General features: G+C 35.9%; 1 protein-coding gene across 1 annotated transcript in view; it reads right to left on the reverse strand.

Moving 5' to 3' along the window:
* The window catches only part of SLC30A7 (solute carrier family 30 member 7), an 87,590-nt gene that overhangs the window by 45,148 nt on the left and 19,081 nt on the right, over positions 1–23,361 (reverse strand). Inside the window, exons 5-7 of the mRNA XM_008697647.2 lie at positions 22,741–22,867; positions 13,996–14,139; positions 9,056–9,106 (exon numbers count right to left, since the gene is read on the reverse strand). Coding sequence (XP_008695869.1) covers positions 9,056–9,106; positions 13,996–14,139; positions 22,741–22,867 — 322 coding nt within the window. The remainder of the gene's footprint in view (positions 1–9,055; positions 9,107–13,995; positions 14,140–22,740; positions 22,868–23,361) is intronic.

Here is a 23,361-nt window from a genome sequence, read left to right on the forward strand (position 1 = left end):
ACATATTTGGTCTTTATCCTGGTTTCTGGAAAACCCTTGGAACCTCCTAAGTGGTGGCGACAAGGTGTCTCTTGTTAATGTTAATATACTATTGGACCCCACCCTAAGGATGGTAGCTGGCTGCCAGGGGAACCAATCATAGAGGGTTGGAACTTTCAGTCCCAGGCCCTTCTGGCTTCCAGGTAGCAGAGAACTGCTTGCTGGTATGAGAGTACATTGTTCACTTCCCCATTGGAATTGAGCACAGAATCTTAGTTTGTGGTCAGAAGTGGTATCAGAACCAGAGCCTATTAAATATTAACATTTAATAATTGACTGGAAAACCATTTAAAAAAATCAAGAAGTAAGTTTAAAATACATTATTTCTTGAACAGACTTAACTAAGACAATAAATTATTCAACATTTAATCTTTAATAGGTAAAATTTACTGTATAGCAAAACATTGTCTTTGAAACAAACAACGCATGTTACTAAAAATAGAACATTTTAAAATAGAATTTATTCTATCTGAAAAGAAGTAATGTGTAAAAAGCATGTGTCTACTTTGGAAATACTTATTCTACATCTTTATTATTCACTAGACAACTAAAGGCAAACCATTTCTTTTTTAAGTGTAAAACACACATTTACTAAAACTTGAAAACACTTTCTAATAATTTAAAAACAGACTATTACTGAGTCCAATCAAATCTTAATGTGCTCTAGGAAAATATGCTTCGATTCATCTACTACAGTATAATTTTATATCAAGTATTATACCAAATATAATTCATCCTGCAGTACTTAATATACTTTTTCGTTTGTATAGAGTAATGACCTTTATAACTATTCTTCAAAAAGCTAATAGCTCTATTTCCTGTAACAAAAATATTATACCAAAGCATACTTAGAGAAAAAAACTCTTTTTCTAGGGTATTTCAAATAGCAAAGAATTAAACAGACTAATAAGTGTCGAGGCCACATTAAGTTTATGAAATAAAACTGAAGAAAAATACCCAACAAAGTAGATTGAAGGTACCTATGCTTCAAACCACTTAAGTGACATGTGATTTTAAGCCCTTATATTCTTTAATCAGTGTTTTAGTAGGATCAGACATGAAAACAGCTGGAAATACCGAAAGGAAAGAGAAAAGAATCATTTGTTCTTGATTTCTCTTTGACTGAAAAATCCCTGACCACATATTATGTGCCGATCTCAAAACTGGCTTTATTAGCAAGTGTCATTAATTACCTAAGCCCTTCCTACTTTCTAGTAACTGTTTCAAGAAAAAAAATCAGTAAAGAAAGAAGTCTAAACTAATATGTTTAATTTAACATAAAAGTTGAAAGCCTTAGAAGACTTGGTATGATATGGATATTTTAACTGCCCAAGAACACTCTAGCCAGAGGTCATACATATATATTTTTATTTTATATCTGGTAATTTTAATATGTGAATCATTGGGTTTTAAATCTTTGCTTTGCTGCTGTTGTTGATCCTTTCCTCCAGCCAGAGGTCAGATTGAAGATGCTGCAAATAACTGAAAAATTCAGTTAACTCAGTTTTCATGTATGAGTATCCTCATGGAAACTTTGAATGCCAAACAGTTTTCCCTATCCTTGACCTATCTCCTGGGCTGCTGGAGCCACCATAAATTGATGGACACTCAGAAAATATAATTTTTATAACAGCTTGTATAAAAGATAATTAGGAAGGCAAATCTAACCTCCCTTCCCTCAACTTGTGATGATTTCCAAAACTAAAAATAAACTCGTATTATCAAGGCTAATTTATAGCATTGGATATGGATGCATTACATATGCATGATTACAAGCTATTTCAGCAAATGCTGTTCTAAACCAATTCTATATATTTTGCAAATGGAAAACTAGTGACTGGAAGACACATTTAAGCCTCCTGAAATAAACTCCTCAGTATGGAGGAGCACATTCATAGTGGGGAGAAAAAAAAAAGCAAGAGCTATATCAAGAAATAGTGGGGAAAAATAGGCGCAGGAGAGATTGGATCACAAGCTATTGGAAAGTCAGACTGAAGTCGAAAGTTAATAAAAGCAGGAAGGTGGGGAGCTGGGAATTAGGAAACTTTGATGATGAAGTCTAAACAGAAATTCAGAGCCAAAGATCGGCTCCTACCCCAAAAAGAAACTATCATAATTCACAGACAAAACTGATTTTCTCTGCTTTTGTAATGTATCATTTATGTGACATGGAAGCTCCTGTTTAGCCATCATCATTTGATGCCTATGGATATGACAAAGGTCTCACTTTGCATCATATATATATATATATATATATATATATATATATATATATATATATATATATATATATATATATATATATATATATATATATATATATATATATATATATATATATATATATATATATATATATATATATATATATATATATATATATATATATATATATATATATATATATATATATATATATATATATATATATATATATATATATATATATATATATATATATATATATATATATATATATATATATATATATATATATATATATATATATACACCTTTTTAGAGCAGTTTTACATTCATAGCAAAACTGAGCAGAAGGTACAGAGATTTCCCATATACCCCTATCCTGGGGATAACATTCCAAATTGTCAAAATCTCCTAGCAGAGTAGAACATTGACTACAACCGATAAAACTATACTGAAAACTGATAATGATCACCCAAAATCCAACTACATTAGGGTTCACTCTCGGTGTTATCCATTCTAAGGGTTTGAATGCATTACATTTCTTACTCTCAATCTTTCCACAATGTAAATACACACTGAATACCGAACTTGGAAAAAATATTTTGTAATTCTATGGAGGCAAATATATTACTATGGTGTTACTATAGTCACTGGTATGGGTATTATTTATAGTTAAGCAGTATAGTTTCTAACTTCTGTAATCTTATTAAATCTAAGAAAATAGCCAAGTGATAGTTAAAAGAATGTATGCTAATATATCTAATAGTATATATTTAAAAAGTCACAAGGACAGTTAAGATGGCGGAGGAATAGGAGACACCGTTTTCAGCCGGTCCTCCGAGTCGAGCTGGATAGGTACCAGACCAGCCTAAACAACCACGGAACCAGCCTGAGACGCAGGAAGACGCATCTGGATCTCTACAAATGAACATCTCCAGCGCTGAGTATTGAGGTACGAAGCGGGGAGTCATGAAACTGTGCACAGATATCGGAAGATAAACAGTGGCCAGAACATTAGTAGAGAACGGGCCGCAATCCTTCTGTTCCGTGACAGAGGCTGAAATTTGGCCGCTGCTGCTCTGACTCTCAGAAGAGGCACAGCAAACCGCCAGGGAAAGCCGCCAGAGAACAAAAGCCTGGAAATACCGGCTCAGAGAGTGCCCATCCCCATCCTCCCTCGCAGGGGACACGGAGACTCTACCCAAACAGGGTTGCCTGAGTATTGGCGCGGCAGGCCCCTCCCCCAGAACACAGAAGGCAGGCTGAAAAATCAAGAAGCCCACAACCCGGGCGCCTGGGTGGCGCAGTCATTGAGCGCCTGCCTTCGGCTTAGGGCGTGATCCCGGCGTTCCGGAAAGGAGTCCCTCATCGGGCTCCTCCGCTGGGAGCCTGCTTCTTCCTCTCCCACTCCCCTGCTTCTGTTCCCTCTCTCGCTGGTTGGCTGCCACATAAATAAATAAATAAAATCTTTAAAGAAGAAGCCCACATCCCTAAGATCCCTATAAAACAAGGGGCACGGCCTGGGACCCAGTCAATAATTTGGGCTCTGGAAACCCCGCAACCTCTCTTCATCAGAATGACAAGAAGGAGAAGCCCCCCCCAGCAAAGAAAAGACAGTGATTCTGTGGCCTCTGCCACAGAAATAATGGATATGGATGTAACCAAATTATCAGAAATGGAATTCAGAGTAACGATGGTCAAAATGATGAGTAGAATTGAAAAAACTATTAACGAAAAGGTTACTGAGAATATAGAATCCCTAAGGACAGAAATGAGAGCGAATCTGACAGAAATTAAAAATTCTATGAGCCAAATGCAGGCAAAACTAGAGGCTCTGACGGCCAGGGTCGCAGAAGCAGAGGAACGGGTTAGTGAATTGGAGGATGGGTTAATAGAGGAAAAAATGAAAATAGAAGATGGTCTTAAAAAAATCCACGCCCACGAATGTAGGTTACGGGAGATTACTGACTCAATGAAACGATCCAATGTTAGAATCATCGGCATCCCCGAGGGGGTGGAGAAAAACAGAGGTCTAGAAGAGATATTTGAACAAATTGTAGCTGAAAACTTCCCTAATCTAGCAAGGGAAACAAACATTCGTGTCCAAGAGGCAGAGAGGACCCCTCCCAAGCTCAACCACGACAAACCTACGCCACGTCACGTCATAGTGCAATTCGCAAATATTAGATGCAAGGATACAGTATTGAAAGCGGCCAGGGCAAAGAAATTTCTCACGTACCAAGGCAAAAGCATCAGAATTACGTCAGACCTGTCTACACAGACCTGGAATGAGAGAAAGGGTTGGGGGAGCATATTTAAAGCTCTTTCAGAGAAAAACATGCAGCCAAGGATCCTTTATCCAGCAAGGCTGTCATTCAGAATTGATGGAGAAATAAAGACATTTCAGAATCGCCAGTCACTAACCAATTTTGTAACCACGAAACCAGCCCTACAGGAGATATTACGGGGGGTTCTATAAAAGTAAAAAGGCCCCAAGAGTGATACAGAACAGAAAGTCACAGCCAATACAAACAAAGACTTTACTGGCAACATGGCAACATTAAAATCATATCTCTCAGTAATCAGTCTTAATGTAAATGGTTTGAACCATCCCATAAAACGCCACAGGGTTGCAGATTGGATAAAAAGAAATGACCCATCCATTTGCTGTCTACAAGAGACTCATTTCGAACCCAAAGATGCATTCAGACTGAGAGTAAGGGGATGGAGTACCATCTTTCACGCAAATGGACCTCAAAAGAAAGCTGGGGTAGCAATTCTCATATCAGATAAATTGGATTTTAAACTACAGACTATAGTTAGAGATGCAGAAGGGCACTATATTATTCTTAAGGGAAGTATTCAACAAGTGGATATGACAATTATAAATATATATGCCCCCAACAGGGGAGCAGCAAGATACACAAGCCAACTCTTAACCAGAATAAAGAGACATATAAATAAAAATACATTAATAGTAGGGGACCTCAACACTCCACTCTCAGAAATAGACAGAACACCCTGGCAAAAACTAAGCAAAGAATCAAAGGCTTTGAATGCCATACTCGACGAGTTGGACCTCATAGATATATATAGAACACTACACCCCAGAACCAAAGAATACTCATTCTATTCTAATGCCCATGGAACATTCTCAAGAATAGACCATGTTCTGGGACACAAAACAGGTCTCAACCGATACCAAAAGATTGAAATTATCCCCTGCATATTCTCAGACCACAACGCTCTGAAATTGGAACTCAACCACAAGGAAAAATTTGGAAGAAACTCAAACACTTGGAGACTAAGAACCATCCTGCTCAGGAATGACTCGATAAACCAGGAAATCAAAAATCAAATTAAACAATTTATGGAGACCAATGAGAATGAAAATACAACAGTCCAAAACCTATGGGATACTGCAAAGGCAGTCCTAAGGGGGAAATACATAGCCATCCAAGCCTCACTCAAAAGAATAGAAAAATCTAAAATGCAGTTTTTATATTCTCACCTCAAGAAGCTGGAACAGCAACAGAGGGACAGGCCTAATCCACGCACGAGGAAGCAGTTGACCAAAATTAGAGCTGAAATCAATCAAGCAGAAACCAGAAGTACAGTAGAGCAGATCAACAGGACTAGAAGCTGGTTCTTTGAGAGAATCAATAAAATTGACAGACCACTGGCAAGACTTATCCAAAAGAAAAGAGAAAGGACCCAGATTATTAAAATTATGAATGAAAAAGGAGAGGTCACGACGAACACCATTGAAATTGGAAGGATTATTAGAAATTTTTATCAACAGCTATATGCCAATAAACTAAGCAATCTGGAAGAGATGGAATCCTTCCTGGAAACCTATAAACTACCAAGATTGAAACCGGAAGAAATTGATTCCTTAAACAGGCCAATTAATTATGAAGAAATTGAGTCAGTGATAAACAACCTTCCAAATAACAAAACTCCAGGCCCGGACGGTTTTCCTGGGGAATTCTACCAAACATTCAAAGAAGAAATAATACCTATTCTCCTAAAGCTATTTCAAAAAATAGAAACAGAAGGAAAGCTACCAAACTCATTCTATGAGGCCAATATTACCTTGATCCCCAAACCAGGCAAAGACCCCCTCAAAAAGGAGAATTACAGACCGATTTCCCTAATGAATATGGACGCCAAAATCCTCAACAAGATACTTGCTAATAGAATCCAACAGTACATTAAAAGGATTATCCATCACGATCAAGTGGGATTCATACCTGGGATGCAAGCGTGGTTCAATATTCGCAAATCAATCAGCGTGATACATCATATCAACAAGAAAAGACTCAGGAACCATATGATCCTCTCAATCGATGCCGAAAAAGCATTTGACAAAATACAGCATCCTTTCCTGATTAAAACCCTTCAGAGTGTAGGAATAGAAGGTACATTTCTCAATCTCATAAAAGCCATCTATGAAAAGCCTACTGCAAATATTATTCTCAATGGGGAAAAGCTGGAAGCCTTTCCCTTAAGATCAGGAACTCGACAAGGATGCCCACTCTCGCCACTATTATTCAACATAGTACTAGAAGTCCTTGCAACAGCAATCAGACGACAAAAAGGGATCAAAGGTATTCAAATTGGCAAAGAAGAAGTCAAAATGTCTCTCTTTGCAGATGACATGATACTCTATATGGAAAACCCAAAAGAAGCCACTCCCAAACTATTAGAAGTTATAGAGCAATTCAGTAACGTGGCGGGATACAAAATCAATGCTCAGAAATCAGTTGCATTTCTATACACGAATAACGAGACCGAAGAAAGAGAAATTAGGGAATCCATCCCATTTACAATAGCACCAAAAACCATACGTTACCTTGGAATTAACTTAACCAGAGACGTAAAGGACCTATATTCTAGAAACTATAAATCACTCTTGAAAGACATTGAGGAAGACATAAAAAGATGGAAAGATATTCCATGCTCATGGATTGGAAGAATTAACATAGTTAAAATGTCCATGCTACCCAGAGCAATCTACACTTTCAATGCTATCCCGATCAAAATACCGAGGACATTTTTCAAAGAACTGGAACAAATAGTCCTTAAATTTGTATGGAAACAGAAAAGGCCCCGAATCTCCAAGGAACTGTTGAAAAGGAAAAACAAAGCTGGGGGCATCACAATGCCGGATTTCGAGCTGTACTACAAAGCTGTGATCACAAAGACAGCATGGTACTGGCACAAAAACAGACACATAGACCAATGGAACAGAATAGAGAGCCCAGAAATGGACCCTCGGCTCTTTGGGCAACTAATATTTGATAAAGCAGGAAAAAACATCCGGTGGGAAAAAGACAGTCTCTTCAATAAATGGTGCTGGGAAAATTGGACAGCTACATGCAAAAGAATGAAACTTGACCACTCTCTCACACCATACACAAAAATAAACTCCAAATGGATGAAAGACCTCGATGTGAGACAGGAATCCATCAAAATTCTAGAGGAGAACATAGGCAGCAACCTCTACGACATCGGCCAAAGCAACCTTTTTCATGACACATCCCCAAAGGCAAGAGAAACAAAAGATAAAATGAATTTATGGGACTTCATCAAGATTAAAAGTTTCTGCACAGCCAAGGAAACAGTCAGAAAAACTAAGAGGCAGCCCACGGAATGGGAGAATATATTTGCAAATGACACTACAGATAAAGGACTGGTATCCAAGATCTACAAAGAACTTCTCAAACTCAATACACGAGAAACAAATAAACAAATCAAAAAATGGGCAGAAGATATGAACAGACACTTTTCCAATGAAGACATACAAATGGCTAACAGACACATGAAAAAATGTTCAAAATCATTAGCCATCAAGGAAATTCAAATCAAAACCACACTGAGATACCACCTTACGCCAGTTAGAATGGCAAAAATAGACAAGGCAAGAAACAACAATTGTTGGAGAGGATGTGGAGAAAGGGGATCCCTCCTACATTGTTGGTGGGAATGCAAGTTGGTACAGCCACTCTGGAAAACAGTGTGGAGGTCCCTTAAAAAGTTAAAAATTGAGCTACCCTATGATCCAGCCATTGCACTACTGGGTGTTTACCCCAAAGATACAGACGTAGTGAAGAGAAGGGCCATATGCACCCCAATGTTCATAGCAGCAATGTCCACAATAGCTAAATCGTGGAAGGAGCCGAGATGCCCTTCAACAGATGACTGGATTAAGAAGTTGTGGTCCATATATACAATGGAATATTACTCAGCTATCAGAAAGAACGAGTTCTCAACATTTGCTACAACATGGACGGCACTGGAGGAGATAATGCTAAGTGAAATAAGTCAAGCAGAGAAAGACAACTATCATATGATTTCTCTCATCTATGGAACATAAGAACTAGGATGATCAGTAGGGGAAGAAAGGGATAAAGAAAGGGGGGGTAATCAGAAGGGGGAATGAAACATGAGAGACTATGGACTATGAGAAACAAACTGAGGACTTCAGAGGGGAGGGGGGTGGGGGAATGGGATAGACCGGTGATGGGTAGTAAGGAGGGCACGTATTGCATGGTGCACTGGGTGTTATACACAACTAATGAATCATCAAGCCTTACATCGGAAACCGGGGATGTACTGTATGGTGACTAACATAATATAATAAAAAATCATTAAAAAAAAAAATAAAAAAAAATAAAAAGTCACAAGGAAAGATAATACTTTAGACACAAATACTGTTATATATTTTTCTTAAAGGAAAATTTCAGATAGCTCAACACAATGAAACCTGTTTCATAAAACTGAGAAATACACAAAGTGCTTGTCATACCTTGTAAAATCTGTCTGCTGGGTCCTGCTGTTTCTTTTAAGGAGGGACCATCTGTAGAGAGTTAAGTTAAAGTATTTTAAAATATGTCTTCAATTACCGATTCAATTTTTGCAATTCAGAGAACTTTTCATTCAAATATATCATGAAGGACGCATGACTATACAGCCACATAAGACCTACAAAATTATTTTTTAAATTTAATATAATAGTTTAATGAAGATACATGGGCAATTTCAAAATGCATCAATAGTACACAGTATTTAGGAAATTATTATATCAAGCAATCTGGTAAAAAACAGTAAATTAAAAACATTGTGAAAGTCTTCTATAATTCATAACATACCTTAAACTACAGTTTGCTACACTAATTTTACAACTGGAAAACTCAGACAAAACAAATCTGCTGAAAGTTACAAGAAGTCCAAGAAATGAAGCTAGGACAGCATCCAGGATAACTGGACTGTGGCAAACAAGAGTTTTCTAATAGCTTCTAGATGAATGTGGCAAGCTTTTCAAACAGAAGAGATAAAAATACTTTTCATTTTGCCTTTCTGAAGAAAAAATTTAAAAATACTGTAATTGCTATACTGACTCTGAAGATAATATCAGCTTTAACATCAAACCAGAAAACACAGGTAAACAAGGGAAAAGATCAGCAATATTGAGATCATCAGGAGGCCTGACAAGCTTTCTGAACACGTCTAACAGAAAGCCTGCCTGGGGTCATGGTTCTTGGCCCATAGTACCAAAGAGCTGACACATCCTTGCTAGAGCTTTGATAGAAGGCTAATGATGCCAGAAGAGGCATAAAAGCCTAAGGCTGCACAGTGATTTCTGTCTGGATATGGCACTGCTATGCTGGGGAGAGAGATGTAGTCACCTTAAAAAATCATGCTGATTGTCAAAAGTGTGAACTGTTCTACAAATCCAGCTCCGGGTGAAGGCAAGAGATTTGTCTATAGGTAGTAGGTCCAGATAAAGACAGTAATTTTTGACATAATTACTTGGAAAGGTGTATTCTGCTATACCAATATAATGGTTGGGTAAAACAATAGAACTCCCACCTATGTAAAATCTGAAAAGTCCTTCTGGACATAAAATTTGTTATCTGTGGTAGAGACTGACTAGTTGTTTACCACCCATTTCTTCTTCTTCTTTGGTAAACAACTAAACTACATTTCCCAGGCTCCCTTGAGTTATGTGATATACGTAACAGTATTAAGCAAAGAAATATGCCAGGTAGGGCGTCTGGGTGGCTCAGTTGGTTAAGCATCTGCCTTTGGCTCAGGTCATGATCCCAGGGTCCTGGGATCAAGCCCCATGGGGGTCCGCTTCTCCCTCTTCCTCTCCCTGATGCTCCCCCTGCTTATGCTCTCTGTCAAATAAATAAAATAAAATAAAAAAAGAAATATGACAGGTAAACCACTTCTAGGCTCATAAAAATGTCCCACATGATCTTCTATGTACTCTATCTCCAGGTAGCTGCAGGGAATCCAGTGGAGGGTTCCAAGGGTAAAGAATCCTAGAGAGGAAAGGAACCTAGATCCCTGAACTGAATGAGAAACAGCACCTACCCTCCTTTACCCCATCAACCCAAGAGCAATACATAAACTTTTACTGCTTGAGTCACGGAGACATGAGCAGTTAAACCAAGCAAACAAAAAACCAGCTAATTTTACTGACAGTGTAGCATTTCAATAAATATGACACTCACAGTATTTCCCAGTGAGAATTTGATGTCTCTGAAGGGCAAAATGGAATCATGGCCCTATTACTTTTGTATCTTCAGATAGGCTAATATATGCTAAAGGCAGAAATAATAGTAAAGAGAAGATTTTGGAGTTGAATTTCCTTTTTTTCTTTTTTAAGATTTATTTATTTTAGAGAGAGTGCAGGGGGGAGGAGCAGAGAGTGGAGAAGAGAGAATCTCCAGCAGACTCCCCACTGAGCAAGGAGCCCTATGCAGGGCTCAATCCCATGACCCTGAGATCATGACCGGAGCCCAGATCAAGAGTGGGACACTCAACTGACACAAAAAACCAAGACACAGATGCTTAACCGAATGAGCCACCCAGGCACCGCTGGAGTCAGATTTCCTTGTGTTTGAAACCTAGCATTTCCTTTTACTAGTTACTATGATCTCCATGTGCCCAGATGTCATGTAAATTCTTCTTTGCCACTTACCCTTCTTCCCCTTGGCCAAAAAAACCAGTTACTTTTCACCTATTTAGAATCTTACTACAGTGCATTGCTCAAGGTGTAAAAAAAATTCTAGAGCAACAAACAAGGGGTCAATTGCAAATATTGATGGTAATGCTACAGAAGTAATGACTCTATTGACTAGTGAGCAAATCCTTTTGTAAGCAACATAGTTTCCAATTGTTTTTAACACAATGCAAGGATTAGCTAATGAAACTGCCAATTTATAGATCACCAAAAATAATTTTTGGTAACAGACCACTATATAATTTTTGGAATGTAATTCTGACAATGTTCAAAGAATTGACTGAAAGTGCTATAAACAGAAATTTCTTCTATTTAAGGTTTCTTAGTACTTGTAAAGCTATAAAATAGGAACAGAATTATTGCCAAAACCTTTTTTATGCTGGTAAGTGTCATTTATTCATACACTAATTGAGAAAAAAGAGCTCAAATTATTAAGATATGTGTTTTAAGTAAAATGTTGCCTTTTATGATTATACATGTATCAACATTTTAAAAATAGGATTACTTTGATTGACTTTTAGTAATAACTACAATAACTCCAGCTAAAAGAAATGTTTAAATGCTAAGTCTTATGTTTCTAGGAAATAAAAAATTTAAATTTATATACATATTTTATTGCCAAGAAGTACAACACATGATCAATTAATAACCCAAATATAATCCATTATTATAAAATTCTGGAATGAAAATAAAAATTCAAGGAGATACACGATGTTGTTAAATTTATAACTATTTACAAGATTTTGAATGGGTGAGAGTGGGTCTCAAATCATTACGTTATTTGGAGTCCACTGAATATATTACAGAGTAATACAGAAGTTTCATTCTGGGGGCACCTGGGTGGCTCAGTTGATTAAGTATTTGACTCTTGATTTTTTACAGAATGTTTTTTACAGTTCCTCAAAAAGTTAAAAATGAACTACCATATAATTCAGTAGTCACACTACTGGGTATTTACTCAAAAAAGAAAAAAAAAACACTAATTTGAAAGCATATATGCACCACTATTTATTGCAGCATTATTTACAACAGCCAAATTATGGAAACAGCCCAAGTGTCCATCGATAGATGGATAAAGAAGATGTCATGTGTACACACACACACACACACACAGAAATATTATTCGACCATAAAAAGAATAATATCTTGCCATTTGCAAAAACATGAACGGATCTAGAGAGTATAATGCTAAGTGAAATAAGTCAGAGAAAGACAAACACCATATGATTTCACTCATACATGGAATTTAAGAAACAAAATAAATGGGGGCACCTGGGTGGCTCAGATGGTTAAACATCCAACTCTTGATTTCAGCTCAGGTCATGATCTCAGGGTCATGAGGCTGAGCCCCGAATCAGGTTCCATGCGCTGGGCATGGAGCCTGCTTATGATTCTCTCTCTCTCTCTCTGCTCCTCCCCCCCCCCACTTGCCCATGCACTCGCTCTCTCTCTCTCTCTCTCTCTCTCAAAACAAAACAAATGAACAAAGGGAGAAAAAAGGAGACAAACCAAAAAACACTCTTAACTAGAGAACAAACTGATGGTTACCAGAGGGGAGGTAGGTGGGAGGACGAGTGAAACAGGTAAAGTGGATAAAGAGTCCACTTATCTTAATGAGCACTAAGTAATGTATACAATTGTTGAATCACTATGAAACTAATGTAATATTGATGTTAAGTATACTGGAATTAAAATAAAAATAAATGAAAGTAATAAATAAATAAAACATACCATTATAATAATTACAAAAATATAGCAAATTTTAGAGACTGATAAATTAGGGACTTAATATTCAATTCCCAAGACCCCTTTCAATTTTCAAATCAAAAGTGTGAGGATTCTATCCAGCAGGTACAGATAATCCTTAAGAATATAATTTATTTAAAGATAATCAGACTGTGGTATTTAAGCAATTTCTATTAATCTATACTCTGAGCAGCAGGGAGGGGCAGAAAAAGAGGGAGAAGGAGATTCCCTGCTGAGGAGGGGCTCGATCCCAGAACCCTGAGATCATGACATGAGCCGACAGCAGAAGCTTAACCAATTGAGCCACCCACGTGCTCCAGCATACAAAGATTTCTAAGGGAACAGGGAAGTATCAGTTGATATTTATCAAAAATTACACTGAAAATGCGCAAAACTGAAAATCCCTATTGTATTTTTATAAGCCCATATGTAGGACAAAAGGCCTTATTGTACTTAAAAAATTATAACTTTCGGGGCGCCTGGGTGGCACAGCGGTTGAGCGTCTGCCTTTGGCTCAGGGCGTGATCCCGGCGTTATGGGATCGAGCCCCACATCAGGCTCCTCCGCTGTGAGCCTGCTTCTTCCTTTCCCACTCCCCCTGCTTGTGTTCCCTCTCTCGCTGGCTGTCTCTATTTCTGTCGAATAAATAAATAAAATCTTTAAAAAAAAAAATTATAACTTTCATTCAATAAAATGCAATTGTTTCTCACTCACTGAAACTCATTTAAAATAGTGGCACATAGTATAATATACTCACTGAAAAAAGCTATATCTATGGCATTATACTGAGTTAATTTCGTTATATACTAAAAATGAACAAGCCCTGGGAACCATTTAGTCTGATTCATTAGAAAGGAAGTTGATTACAAAACATTTTCAAGAGACTATTTCAACTAAAAGAGTAATCTATATAAAATTTCTGTGTATTTGTAAGGCTGTCCATTTGAAAGGATTTTGGCTGTACTCACCATGAGAATGAAAGTGTCCATGTCCATGAGCATGGTCATGACTATGTGCAGCACCATGTTTCAATTCATGACTATGGCAATGATCTCCATGGCCATGTGCCTGATCCAGAACACCATTAAAAAGGGAATGACTGTGTCCATGGCCTAAAAAGTAGTTAGAACAAAAAGTATGTAAAAACATATTACATAAATGGTTACAATAATACTGATAGTAGTAAAAAGAATTAGCTCTAAAAAGAGATTCAATTAAGTAAAAATCTACTCGTAAAAAGTGTTATAAATTCATTAAAACTGACTTTTTACCGTGGAGTGTGGGAAGGAAATGAAATATGGAGGGAATTGGTAGACTTTACTGGAGATGGAAATAAGTGAGACGTAAACAGAAATATTTAGAGACTAGATAATGCTATTCATTCTTTCAGGAAATACTTATTTGGAACACACTATATTATAGACACCGTTCTAGGCACTGGGGATAAAGCAGTAAAAACCACAGACAAAAATCTTAGCTAAAACTTTACGAAGTACTATTACATATACTATCAAAGATAAAACAAAATGTATGCATATGGTCACTTTGAGGCAGAGGCAGGGAAGTCACTGCATTTGATAACAGATCAGTAGAATTACATTATAGCAGGTAGAATCCTTAAAAAAACAAAAACAAAATAATGCAGAATCCTCTGTCCTTAGCAGACCTAAAAACTACTAAACCATCAAAGAAATATCTTATATAAGCTATTCCAAAGCACAGAAAAAGACCAGATATTACCCAATTCAAAAACATCACCAATATTCACAAAAATCCTAAATACCAGTAAATCAAATCCAGCATTGCATTATATGAAAAATCATGAAGAAAGGGTAGAGAGACGATATTGGCAAATCAGCTCTCTCTCTAAAACAACACAAATATAAGGGACAAATCTAAAAATTACCGGTTCAGAACTCTGGTAATTAACCAAAACCAGAAAACAAACTAAAAAGCACCCATCCAAGAAGAAACTATCAAACTTGCATAAGACTAGAGGGTTTCTGCTGTTTTTACTTGGGGCTATTCCCGTTTCACCTCCTGCCCCAGCTCAGCTGAAAGTAGCTAAAAGCCAGCAGCACTGCAGACAATGGAGAGATCTGACTTCTTTGGAAGTTCCGTTAAAAGCAGCATCTCAAGAGCACAGTTAAGTGTTTTGTTCAAACTGGCAGTTCCCTAGAAAAATCTCTATTCTCAATGTGGTGACTATTAGAGTCAGTTCTAACAATTCAGTGGCCATACACTGGAGGAAAACAATTAGTCCAAGACAGTCATACAACAAGAAAAACAGCAGTATCAGCAACAACAAACTTTGAAGGGAGAGGGCAAAGTAATGATACCAGAGTCAATATAATATAAAATGTCCAGTTTCAACAACAAAAATTTTAAGACATGCAAAGAAAGATGAAAGTATGACACATACACAGAAAAAAGGCAACCAACAGAAAATGTTCATGAAGGAGACCCTGATTTTGGACAAAGACTTTATTTAAATCAGCCATTATAAATATGTTCAAAGAAATAAAGAAATCCATGTCTAAAGAATGTAAGTATAACAACAACTCACCAAATAGAGAATATCAATAAAAAGAAATTATAAAAAAGAACCAAATAAAAAATTCCGGAGTTAAAGAAATATAATAAATTGAAATAAAATATTTACTAGAAGTGCTCAACAACAGACCTGAGCTACAATAACGCAAACTTGAAGATGGCCCAATAGAAACTGTCTACTCTGAGGAGCGGAAAAGAAGAAAATTAAGAAAAATAAACATAGCTTTAGAGAGCTGTGGAAATAACAAGTGTACCAAATTAAGCATTAAGGAATCCCCAAAAAAGAAAAGGAAGGAAGAGACAGAAAAAAATATTTTAAGAAATAATGGCTAGCAACTCCCAACTTTGATGAAAAATATTAATCTACACATTCAAGAAACTTAGGAAAATCCAAGAAGAATAAACTCAAACAAAGCCATATCTAGAAACATCATAGTCAAACTGATGGATGTCAAAGAGACACTGAAAGTTGTATACCAAGATCAAAAATAACTTACCATGTATTACAGAACTTGAGTAAGACTAACTGGAGACTTCTCCACAAAAACCATGGAGGTCAAAAGCCAGTAGGATGACAAAATTAAACGTTGGAAAAAGACTCAACTAAGAATTCAAAATTCAACTCTCTGTCTTAAAAATAAAGGAGAAATAAGACATTACCAGATAAACAAAAACACTACCTGCAAATGAAATGAAAGAACACTGAACAGTAACTAAAATCCACACAGAGAAATAAAGAGCACTGGTAAAGGCGATTATGAGAGAGGATAAATGTATTTTTAAATTTGTGACTTGTTTCTTCTCCTGTATGTTTTAAGAGACAATTGCATTAAGTAGTAATTATAAAACTGTATTGATGGACATCATAAAAACATGCAATTTGTATGACAATAATAGTATGAAGAAGCAAGGTGAACAGGGAGGTATACTGGAGCAAAATTTTTGCGTATTACTAAATTACTGTTAGTCTGAACTAAATTGTTTGAAGTTAAGATGCTACTTGTAATCCCCAGGACAACAATTACGAAAATACTAAAAAATATATAGTAAAAGAAAAGAGAATTAAAAGGTACACTAGAAAGTATCTATTTAAAAAACAGGAATGAGGGAATAGAGTAACAAAAAGGACGGAAGATATAGAAGACAAATATTATAAAGGCAAATGTAAATCCTACCTTAGTAGTAATTACATGAGATGTAAATGTTTAAATATCCCAATCAAAAAACAGAGATTGTCAGAATAGATAGAAAAAAAATATGATCCAGTTATATTCTGTCTATAAGAGCCACACTTTAGAGTCAAAGACACAAACAGGTTGAAAGTAAAAAGACAGAAAGAAAAATACACCATGCAAGCAGTTAAAAAAAAAAAAAAGAGGTGGAATGGTTATCATAATATCAGACAAAATAAACTGTAAGCCAAAAATTACTGTAAGAAAAAAAGAACATCATATAATAACATGTTCAATCTATCTGGAAGATATGATGATTATAAACAAACATATTGCAGTGAACAACACAACTCCAAAATATATGAAGCAAAACCTAAAATAATTGACCGAAAAAATACACAATTCAACAACAGTTGGAGACTTCAATACCTACTTTCAATAATAGATAACTAGGCAGAAGATCAACAAAAAACTAGAAGATTGAACAACTATTAATAAATTAGACCTAACACATCTATAGAACACAGCAGAATACATATTCTTCTCAAGTGTGCATTTGTCCATACAGACCAAATGGTAGGTCATAAAATAAGACTCAATAAATCGAAAAGAACCTGAAGTCCTAAAAAGTGCGTCATCTAATCACAATGGAATTAGATTAGATATCAACAACAGAAGAAAAATGAAAGACACACTTTTTTTTTTTTAAAGATTTTATTTATTTATTTAACAGAGACAGCCAGCGAGAGAGGGAACATAAGCAGGGGGAGTGGGAGAGGAAGAAGCAGGCTCATAGTGGAGGAGCCTGATGTGGGGCTCAATCCCATAACGCCGGGATCATGCCCTGAGCCGAAGGCAGGCGCTTAACCGCTGTGCCACCCAGGCGCCCCTGAAAGACACACTCTTAAATAACTAATGGTTCCAAGAAGAAATCACAAGGGAAATTGAAAAATACTTTGAGATGAACAAAAATGAAATGAAAAAACGACATACCAAACTTACAAATTATATTTCTGCGTGCTTAGAAAAATATTTCCCGACGGTAAGAAGAAAAAAAAATCTCAAATCAATAATCTAATTTTCCACCTTAACAAACTAAAAAAAGAAGGGGCGCCTGGGTGGCACAGCGGTTAAGCGTCTGCCTTCGGCTCAGGGCGTGATCCCAGCGTTGTGGGATCGAGCCCCACATCAGGCTCCTCCGCTATGAGCCTGCTTCTTCCTCTCCCATTCCCCCTGCTTGTGTTCCCTCTCTCGCTGGCTGTCTCTATCTCTGTCAAATAAATAAATAAAATCTTTAAAAAAAAAAAAAAAAAAAGAAGAGTAAACTAAAGGCAAAGCAAGAAGAAAGGACATAAAAAATATTAAAGCAGAAATAAAATAAAAGAGAGAAGAGAAAAACACTGGGAAAAAAATCAATAAAACCAAAGGGCATTCTTTAAAAAAAAATTAACAAAATTGATAAAACTTTAACTAAATTAACCAAGAAAAAAAACAACAGAAGGCACAAAATACTAAAACTGGGAAAAGAGAAGTCTTCACTACTGATGTTATGGAAATAAAATAAATTTTTAAAAAGACATACTATGAACAATAAGATAATTTAGATGGAGTGGACAAATGGACAAACAAACATTCCTAGAAACACACAAACTGCTGAAACTGACTCAAGAGTAAACAGAAATCTGAATAGACTTATAACAAGAAAAAAAAGAATAATGTAAAAACTTCCAAAAAAGAAAAGCCCAGGCCCAGATGACTTCATACTGAACTCTGCCAAACATTTAAAAAATAACAATACTTCACACTCCTCTCCACCCACCCCCTTAAAAAAATGAATAGAATAAAAGAGAACACTTCCCAACTCATTACATAAGGCCAGTATTATCCTGATACTAATACCAACCAAAGACATCAAAAGAAAACTACAGGTCAAAATTCCTTAAGAATATAGATACAGAAGTTTTCAACAAAATACTAGCAAACCAAATGAAGCAATATATAAAAAAGATAAACCATGGCCAAATGGGATTTATCCTAAGGATGAAAGGGTGGTTTAATATCCAAAAATCAAGCAATGTAACACATCACATTAATAGAATAAAGGATAAAAACCAACTGATCGGGGCGCCTGGGTGGCACAGCGGTTAAGCGTCTGCCTTCGGCTCAGGGCGTGATCCCGGCGTTATGGGATCGAGCCCCACATCAGGCTCCTCCGCTATGAGCCTGCTTCTTCCTCTCCCACTCCCCCTGCTTGTGTTACCTCTCTCTGGCTGTCTCTATCTCTGTCAACTAAATAAATAAAATCTTTAAAAAAAAAAACAACTGATCATTTCAAAAAATGAAGGAGAAAGTTGCGACAAAACCCAATACCCTTTCATGATAAAAACACCTTGTAAACTAGGAAGAGAAATGAACTCCCTCAATCTGATAAAGGGCATTTCTGAAAAACACATGGCTAACACAGCTAACATCATATTTAATGAAGAAAGACTGACTGCTTTCATCCTAAAATCAGGAAGAAAATAAGGATGTCCTCTCTCACCCCTTCTATTTAATACTGTACTGAAGCAAGGTGCCTGGGTGGCTTAGTTGGTTAAGTGTAGGACTCTTGATTTCGGCTCAGGTCATAATCTCAGGGTGGTGGGATCAAGCCCTGCCTTGGGCTCCACACTCAGCAGGGAGTCTGCTGGAGATTCTCTTTCTCCCTCTCCCTCTACCCCTCCCCCCACTCGTGTGTATGTGCTCTTTCTCAAATAAATCTTTAATATTGTACTGAAGCATCTGATCAGGACAATTAAGCAAGAAAAAAAAGGCATTCGGATGGGAAAGGAAGAAGTAAAATTATCTTTATTTGCAGATGACATGATACTAAAAATTCTACAGAATCCACTAAAGATCTATTAGAATACTGAACAACCTCAGCAGTGTGGCAAGACACAAGATCAGTATCCAAAAATGAACTGTATCCCTATACATTAGTAAAGAACAATCAAAAAACGAAATTAAGAAAACAACCACATTTACAATAGCAACAACAAAAAAAGCCTAATTGTTAAGTTAAGAAGTGTGAAACATGTAACCTAATAACTATAAAACATGTTGAAAGAAATTAAAGCTATAAATAAATGGGTAGGCATCCCATGTTCATGGATCAGAAGACTTAACATTGTTAACATGACAATATTTCCCAAACTGATCTACAGATTCAATACAATTTCTATCAAAATCCCAACTGCTTTTGCAGAAATTGACAAGATGATCTTAAAAATTTTTTTTGAAGATTTATTTTAGAGAGAAAGAACACATGCACACATGGGAATGAGCAGAGGGAGGAGCAAAGGGAGAAGGAGAGAGAAACTTAAGCAGACTCTGCACTGAGTAGAGTGCAGGGCTCAATCTCATGACCCCGAGGTCATGACCTGAGCCTAAACCAAGAGTCAGATGCTTAGTTAGATGTACCACTCAGGAGCCCCTATATGGAAATATAAATAAGTAAAATAATCTTAAATTAGTAAGTAATAGGTAAAAATAATCTTAAAAAAGAAGAAGAAAGTTGGATAACTCACATGTTCCAATTTGAAACCTACCTCAAAGGTACATTAAACAAGACAGTAGGGTACTAGCATAAGGATAGACACATAGACTAATGAAATAGAGTTGAGAGTCCAGAATAAATTCTTACATTACGGTCAACTGATTGTTGACAAGAGTGCCAAGACAATTCAGTGGGGGGAAAATAATCTTTTTAACAAACGGTGCTGAGACAACCAGAAATATATATACAAGAAAATGATACTGGGCCTATACCTCACACCATATACAAAAATTGACTGAAAATGGATCACACACCTAAATGAAGACCTAAATGGATACATTTTAACCATAAAATTTAAGGATCGTTCCTTACAAGAAATCTATCAATGTAATTACAAATTTTAAATTAACTAAGGAGGAAAAAAATGATTACTTCAATAGATACAGGAAGAAAAAGTAATATCCTTAACTTGATAAAATAGTTTCATCAAAAACAGACCATAAACATCAGACCAAATGGTAAAACTTTAGTAGCATTCTTCATTGACTTAATGAAGAATGCACATCAAAGTCACCTGGAGAGCTTTAAAATATGCTGATGTTTGGGGCTTCCTCCAGAGATTCTGATAAAAATCTCTTCGGATAAACCTGGGCATCAGGTTTTTTTTAAGTTACTCAGGTGATCACCCAGGTTGACACAAGGATACGAACTAAGTATTTCTAATTACCACTGTCTAGAGTTCCTGGTTATGCAATAAGACAAGCAGGAATAATAGTTTTTATTCTTGATAGTAATAAAAACAGCCAACTACCTAAAAATGAACTGACCGAAAAATACAAAGATCTTTATCGAAATAGCTAAGACAATTTAGTAAAAGACATAAAAATTCTTTTATGCATTCCCAGTCAAAATCCCAAAAAGATTTTTCATACTTGACAAGCTGATGAAAAAACCAACTGAGCAACACAGGCCCAAACAACTTTGAAAGGCAATTTAATATAGGCTAAAAGTGTTCTTTTACCTCAATGGGGTAAAAGGCAGGTTAATAATTGGTGCTTGAAAAACTGCTTATTCACACTGAAAAAAAAAAAGTTAAGTCGTAACTCACCCCATTACAAAAACAAATTACATATAGATGAAGGAAAAAAATGGATAAGGGACAAAACCCTGACATTTTAACAGTACTAAAATATAAGAGTATATGTTTATGACTCAGGAACAGGAAACTTCTCAAAGTAGAAAACATACCAGAAAAAATGTAAGACAGAAACACTAAGACTATATTCAAATTAAAAACCTCTATATAAAAGTTTAAGATAAGTCATAGATTGGGAACAGGTGTCTGCAACACATAAAACAAACAAAATATATAAAATTATTGTAAATGGATTAACAGGAAGACCATAGAAAAACAAGCAAAAATAAATAGACAATTCTAGGAGAGGAAAAACTTGAGTGGCCTAAAAACATACAGAAAGATTTTCAACCTCACTGCTAATCAGAGAAATAGTAAATAAAATGAGATAACATTTTTATCAAAGTATTAGCAAAACAGTTCTAAACCTATAATAATAAGTTTTGATGTGAATGGGATGAAATTAGTCCTGGCATTCATTGCTGGGATAAATGAGGATGAGTCATTTTGGAAGGCAATTTGCCATTGTCTACTGACACTAAAAACTGTATTTCCTGTGTTCCAGCAACTCTATGTATATTCTAACACAGTGCAATTCAAAGAACTTTCTGTGATGATGGACATGTTCTACATCTGCTGTCCAATATGACAGCCCTATGTGGCTACAAAGCACTTGAAACATCACTAGTGTAACTGAAGAAGTGAATTTTTAATTTTATGAAATTTAATTAACCATAATTTAAATTTAAATAGCCACATGGCTACCAAATGGGTCAGCACAGCTTTGGTAAAACACTTGCATATATTCACAAGGATATGCTTCATGCAGAAAGGACTTAAAGTCTATATAGAGAAGACCAGTTTAAATAAGCCATGGTATCCCACACCGTGGAGTTTTATGTTAACAAGAGAAGGCGGACTGATGTATACCAAATAGAAGGATTTCAAAGACAGATGGTATAATAAATTTCATACCCCATACACTCTAATTTTTAGTAACTACATTTGTTTTGTGGTTTTTAATGTTCATTTGTTGGTTTTACATAAATGGTGTCATACTAAACAGATGAGCTATAGAGGTCTGGAAGGATCCACACCAAACTGAGAACATGTGTAATCTTGAGATGGCACTCGGATGGAGAAACATGGAGAAGGGGGAATGATGGTTCAGGAAGACATTAATAAGAATCTATTACCATCTTATTTCTGTTATTAAAAATCAACATAGGCTTTAACTTTAAAATTTGTTAATTTTCAAAAGGGAAAATTATGATGGAAAAGAGAAAAATGAAGAAACAAAGGGTTCTAACCATCATACCAGAGCCATGAGAATGTCCATGACCTCCATGCTTGAAAACAAATATTCCTACTAGGTTTACCACAAACCCAAGAATTGAAACAAGAAGCAGTCTCTCATGGTGTACATCGGGAGGGGCTAATGCTCTCTAGAAAACACATAATACAAACAAAGAGCATTGATATAATTTCTGATATATCAGCTGGTAAAAACAAAAAGCAATCTTTAAGAATTTTCAGTTATTTTCAAAATTAAAAGCATTCTAAAAATATATGCCAAACAGTTTATAGGAAAAAAAAAAAAACCACAGCAGTGCTCACTTATTGCAGACAAGGTAATAATTACTATTTTTTAATAAATACAAATATTTAAAAGCGTGACTATTTGGTCTAAAACCTATCCCTCTTTGGTATCTTAATAATATTGCCATTCATTTTAAGTTCATTGATCTTTCAATTTTCTCTTTATTTTTTTTAATATACCAAATATTAAAGATTCACTGGCAAAATTCTCAGGTTCTATTTTAAGAACACTTCCCAACTTGTGCTTTTACTTTTCACAGAGTCAACACTTCATTCATAGCCTATAAAGCACTATCATTTAGTTGTTTCCAATTTCAAGTATTTTCACGTACATTTAATT

This window comes from Ursus maritimus, unplaced genomic scaffold (assembly GCF_017311325.1).
Source record: "Ursus maritimus isolate PB19 unplaced genomic scaffold, ASM1731132v1 scaffold_12, whole genome shotgun sequence".
In the NCBI taxonomy this organism is placed as follows: Eukaryota; Metazoa; Chordata; class Mammalia; order Carnivora; family Ursidae; genus Ursus; species Ursus maritimus.